Below are 6,000 nucleotides of genomic sequence, written 5' to 3' on the forward strand. Positions count from 1 at the left end.
TATGAAGAACGGCCCCCTGCTTCTGCTCTTCTGTTAATACAGTTTTGGGTACCAGACAAGACTCACTGTTAATGGGTTTTGGGTATTAAACATCTACGCTGACTAGTTGTTCAGATACTAGACAAAGAGGATATTTTCTGACAGGGTCTGGTGTCCGGGTCTGTATCTATTAATTCTGGCTTGGAGATTTGATCTAACACAGTGGGGTTTTTTTGTTTCTTTGTTTGTTGTTGTTGGTTTTTTGTTTTGTTTTTTCACTTTTTGAAACATGTTTTGTGTGAAAGAAACTTAAGCTGTAATGGGGACCACATTTGGGCCCTTTAGTCAAAAGTCTGGCTTAGGGGTGTGCACGAGTACTCGGTCTGACATTATTATTCGAATAATAAAAACACTATTAGAATTTTACTGTGTGTTGATTTGCTGGCCGTAAATGCAGGGAATCCATGATCCATCCTAAGCAGGTATAACTAAATGCAATGGGTGGCGCTATGGAGCGTGTTAACAAGTTGATAGTATTTGATCACAGAATGTCATCTGCCTCACGAAGATTGGATTTACTTTGATCTAAATGATCTTACCTAAATGATCTGACCAAATGTAATTACTTCTGATCAAATTAATTAGTGAAACTGATTTATCATAATATCACCACCACAATGAGAAATCACATGAAATCCAAACGCAGTCGACTGAGGAAAGACAGCTGTCCATCACTGCATTCACGACTGCAGGTAAGCGGAGCTGTACACCGATTGAGCCGAGAAGAGAGCGCATCTGATAGCCAAATGATCTTGAGACATATATACAGGTACATCTAAAAAAAAATTAATATCATGAAAAGGGTCAATATTTTTTGTCACTCATTTCAAAAAGTGAAACCCATATATAGCCCATGTCTAGGATTCGTCTCTGCGTAGTGGCTCTTGATTCGCTGACGCCAGCCTCAGTCCACTTCTTGTAAAGCTCCCCCAAATTCTTGCTGGTGCACTTTTTCCTTCCACTCAACTTTCTATGAATATACTTGGATACAGCACTCTGTGAACAACCAGCTTCTTAGCAATGAAATGTTGTGGCTTACCCTCCTTGTGGAGGGTGTCAATGACTTCTGTCAAGTCAGCAGTCTTCCCCATGATTGTGTAGCCTTCTGACCCAGACTGAGAGACCATTTGAAGGCTCAGGAAATCTTTGCAGGTATTTTGAGGTAATTAGCTGATTAGTGTGTGACACCATGACTTTCTAATATTTAACTTTTTCACAATATTCACATTTTCTGAGACACTGAATTTGGGGTTTTCATTATCTGTAAGCCATAATCATCAAAATTTCAAGAAATAAAGGCTTGAAATATTTCACTCTGTGTAATGAATCTATATAATATATGGGTTTCTCGTTCTGAAATGAGTGACAAAAAATATTGACCTTTTTCTTGATATTCTAATAATGTACCTGTACCTGAGATGTACCTGTAAAGGTTCCTCGAGGGAGAGAGGTTTAACACAAAGCGCTAAGAAACTGTTAGCGCACGTTATCTTTGTCAGCGCGTTCTTATTGTTATCAGACTGAGGAACAAACTTTAACCCGAGCATGTGGATATTATTGTTTCTCTCAGAATTAATACGTGAAACAATGGAAACACAATAAATATAGGCCGACTCGAGTATATGTAGCCTACGTTCTGTACTGTAATTGGCACATTCTGCTTGATTTTTAATCTTTAATTTTTAGCTTTATCTTGAATGCTTTTTTTTAATGTATTGTTTTGTTTTGTTTACACGTTTCAACCAAAATAAAACCTTGTGATATAACGTAACGTTGTTGTAGAACATTGTTGTGTAACAGCTAATCATAAGCTTGTTCAGAAATCGTGACAAAAACTTGATAATTAAAAAATAACGTCTTTCTCATTAAACCTCATTTAAATGAACGAATATTTGTTTTTTATGAGCCCAAATATTCGAATGCAACGTTTTTGGAAAATGCCCATCCCTGGCTACATGAGACTAGAGATCACATATTTCATGTTTGTCATATGTCAGTCTTTTATGTTCTTCTGTTGTGATTTGATTGACAGGTATGTAGAAGTTGCAGTGGGAGTGCTGAGCGTCAAGTGCCATGCGTCTCATTGGACTGTCCTGTACTCTACAAATCGTCTCGTGTTAATCGGCATCTTTCCCGAGGATCATATCTTCGCCAGCTGCTAGAGCAGTTCTGATCATCCAGCAGTCTGTCCCCCTTTCATTTTACTCTGGTGCTAAACACTGTGCCATTCAGCACAATTTCTGTGTTTAATATTTTGAAAAGGTGCTTTTTTCCCCGTCTTTTTGAAGTTTCCATCTTATACTGTTTGACTGTGTGTGGTACTGCAGTGCAGTGGGACTAAAGAGGCCTTAAATACAGAAAAGAGGAAGCTGATTTTGATGCACTGTGTTTCAATTTGCATGGTAGTTGTCTTTAGAGTGTTCATTAAATGGCGACATTTCTGCAGATCGACAGGTCAGACATGTACAGCATAATCCTTTCTAAACTGAACCCTTATGTGCTGTAACAATTTGTAAATGAAGAAGATTCAGTAGTCTGTAATTCATGTGGAACAATGTTTGACTCCAATGATTTTTTTTTTGTTAGATCAGTCTTTTGTAAATAAACCTTGCATATAATTATCCAAAATTTTGTCTATGAACACTGTTGAAAAAGAAATCTAAAAATGTTTTCACATGTATGTGCTGGGAGGTTTTGTCTCCATTCTCGACAGAGGCAAGTCTGAGGACAAGCAAGTCAGTATCAGCCTTAACTTAGACTTCTGCAATATGTTTGATAAGTATTATTGTCTGTGTGCACAATTGTTCTTTTAAAATACTTTTCTAATGCTGTCTCTATTCTAAACCAGACATTGTTACCGACCTATGCTACCTACCGGAGTTGCATAACCTATGTTTTTGTAAACCTGTAAAAAATTTAAGGTGCTTTGTTTTTTAAAGAATATTTGTGGGTGGAGATTTAATACTGATATAATAAAATTCAATGTATTTAACAAATGCTTGTTTCAGTCAAAATGGGCCCTTACATCATCTTGGGGGTATACTGTAAGCTTTGCAGATCTTTATTGGAAAGGGTTTAAACAATGTTTTTCATGCTTGTTCATGCTTTCCATGAACCATAAACTATATTTGGACATGCACCTGGGGAACAGTCAGTAAGACACTAGCAATTTACAGGCAATATGAAAATAAGGTCACAGTAATGAGACTTTACTACAGAATCTGAAAAACACCAAAGAAAAAAAGTGCAAAAATTGTGGAAACCGGCAGCTGCTGCCTCTAATCACAGGCCATGTCCAAACAGCTGCACTGTAGAAGACATTTGATGTTTATACAGCCATGTTCAGTGGGACTTCTTACAAATAAGATCATCACGATAAACAGGGCTACCTGATATGAGCAATGGAAATGACCTCGTCACTTGAAGCTTGTCTGACAAAAACAATTTACACACAAGTCACATCTGGTTAATATCAGACTTTGAGAAAAACAAAATCACAAAATTGAAACCACAATGTGTTAATATTTATTAATCAACATTCAGTATGATTTGAAAAATGAAAATAAATATTTTGTAAACATAAAAGGACTTTCAACAAAGACTTCAGCATCAAAATATTATTAATGCAACTTTGTACATTCATTCTGAGTCTGACCATACAATACAAAAAAATGCTTGTCTTCATTTCACAGACTTGTGAACTAGTGAATTGTGCTAGTTACCATTGTACAGAATAATTAATTAATGGTCTATTAATTAACAATAACAAATGAGAGCAAATCTGAGGCAAATGAGAGGAGAGATATAGTCCGATATCCTAATATAATCCTAATATACGTTGGTGTCCAATAATTAGGCTGATCTGAAATAACAGGACAATTCAGTTTATGTACAATATGTTGCTTTATGTAATGAATGTCAAACATGCAGTTGGTATTTAGAAAATACCAAATCAACTGGCTAGTGTGATCTTTTCACCCAAGAAAATAAAAAGGCTGCCACTTCTCAGTTCCTGGCTAAGGGCTAAAGTCTGAGACCTCTTTGATGTAGTGCAACATATTAGTCTTTCTTCTCCCTGTTGAGGGACATTAACAGTTTGCATCTGGGAGAGTCTGTGGAAATGGGCAGTGTGTTAGACCAAGTGGGGTCTCTTGAGGGTGGCGACAATGGGGCGGCCACTGATTGGGCAGCAAGTGCACTAGCTGCAACATCAGGAGGCACTGAGGCTTTAGAAGGAGCGCTCAATTGGCTGGCATCATCCATCTCTATCACCTAAAAGTCTGCATCATTCCAATGGTCAGCTTCACTTTCATTTTCCTGCTCCTCTTCTTCCTTCGCATTATCCAGCAGTGCTTGCTGGTACTCACTCTCATCAGCATCCTTGGTGTGTCTCCCTGGCATTTTCCTCAAGGTGGCGTCCCCTCCTGGTGACGCTATTTTGTACATGACAGGGAACAAGATAGAAGTGAAGGTGGATGTGCCAAGTGCCAGGTACATCAGCAATGGCTGATTTTGCAACTGCCCCAGTAATAAGCCCAACAGAGCTGGCAGAACCATTTCTCCAAGAGCTGCACCCACCACAAACACTGCAGCTGACCTCCCTGTCACAGTCGTGTACTGCTCAACCCATGAAATTCCACTGGGAAAGGTGGTAGACATAGAGACACCATATATAGCAGTGCATACCCAGAGCATAGGGGGATTTCGACTAAAAAGACACAGGAGGAGTGCGGAAACTGTGGTGCCCACTAGGCTCAGTAGGATCAGGATGCCTGCAGCAAAGCAGCAAAGAATATGGCCAGACCACGACCAGCCGCGAACGTTCCCCAGAAGAGTGAATTCAGTCCTGCTGCCTCAACCGGTTTCATACCAACATAGTCCTTGCCATAGGTAAATATAAAGAAACCATACGCCACCTCACTTCCAACATAGAAAAAAAAAAGAACAAGGACAGCAGGAATACGAGTATGTTGTGGTGTTTGGAGAACTGCTTTCCTGAAGGTGTTTTTGCCCTATTTGATTTGGGGGAACTGCAGGAGTACAGCGAAAAGAAGATGAGCGACACCAATAAAACAAAAGCACCAATCACAATGTAGGCTCACATGGATGTTAGAGTGGTGTTCTTTGGATGGGAGGATAAAAATATATATATATTTGATCCCCTGCTGATTTTGTAAGTTTGCCCACTTGAAAGAAATGAAGGGTCTGTAATTTGTATGGTAGGCTTATTTTAACGGATAGAGACTGAATATCAACCAAAAAATCCAGAAAAAACACATTATATAAAGGTTAGAAATTGATTTGCATTTCAGTGAGTGAAATAAGTATTTGATCCCCTACCAACCAGCAGGAATTCTGGCTCCCACAGATTGGTTATGTGCCCATGTGGAACACAGATTAGTCCTGAAGTTACTCCTAATGTCAGCTCGTTAGGTGTATAAGACACCTGTCCACACAATCTGTTAATTGCTTAATGCTGGAATTAAACTATAACACCTTGTCTACACCAGGCACCCTCACACCAGACATCAAAACAGTGAGCAGCCAAGCCTTTTTACAGAAAGGAGTACCAGACATCCCAAATGCTGTGATTAACAATGAGAAGCCTGCAGATATAAATCAACTGAGTAACGAAGCACTAATTATACTTTGTAATATCACACATCATGTATCCAAAAAAAATGTATGTAAATGTCCTGTAACTGCCATTACTTTTGAAGTTTCTAAAATATTTCAGCTAAATAAATCTACAAATATGTGGGGTCCTAACACAAAACAAACTATGAGACATGGCTCCTCAGACAACAGTCACTAACTTATACATGACAGCTTGTAGAAAAGTAACAGGGATATTTTATTGGGCCATTTAATCTGCTTCTCTGTAGCCTTCTCTTTATTTTGCCCTTTCTGTGCTTTTCCTTTCTCTTTTTGATGACTAGTTCACCCCAAAATAAATCTCTG

General features: G+C 38.6%; 1 protein-coding gene and 1 pseudogene across 1 annotated transcript in view; one reads left to right on the forward strand and one right to left on the reverse strand.

Annotated features, from left to right (window-relative positions):
• rev3l (REV3 like, DNA directed polymerase zeta catalytic subunit) overlaps nucleotides 1–3,194 on the forward strand; it is a 107,136-nt gene extending 103,942 nt beyond the window's left edge. Inside the window, exon 32 of the mRNA XM_016231829.1 lies at nucleotides 2,072–3,194. Coding sequence (XP_016087315.1) covers nucleotides 2,072–2,212 — 141 coding nt within the window. The 3' untranslated portion in view covers nucleotides 2,213–3,194. The remainder of the gene's footprint in view (nucleotides 1–2,071) is intronic.
• A 747-nt stretch (nucleotides 3,195–3,941) lies between these two features.
• Nucleotides 3,942–5,179, reverse strand: LOC107550515 (sodium-dependent glucose transporter 1-like; annotated as a pseudogene).
• Between the last annotated feature and the right edge of the window lie 821 nt (nucleotides 5,180–6,000).

This window comes from Sinocyclocheilus grahami, unplaced genomic scaffold, assembly GCF_001515645.1.
Source record: "Sinocyclocheilus grahami isolate Dianchi unplaced genomic scaffold, SAMN03320097.WGS_v1.1 scaffold400.1, whole genome shotgun sequence".
Lineage (NCBI taxonomy): Eukaryota > Metazoa > Chordata > Actinopteri > Cypriniformes > Cyprinidae > Sinocyclocheilus > Sinocyclocheilus grahami.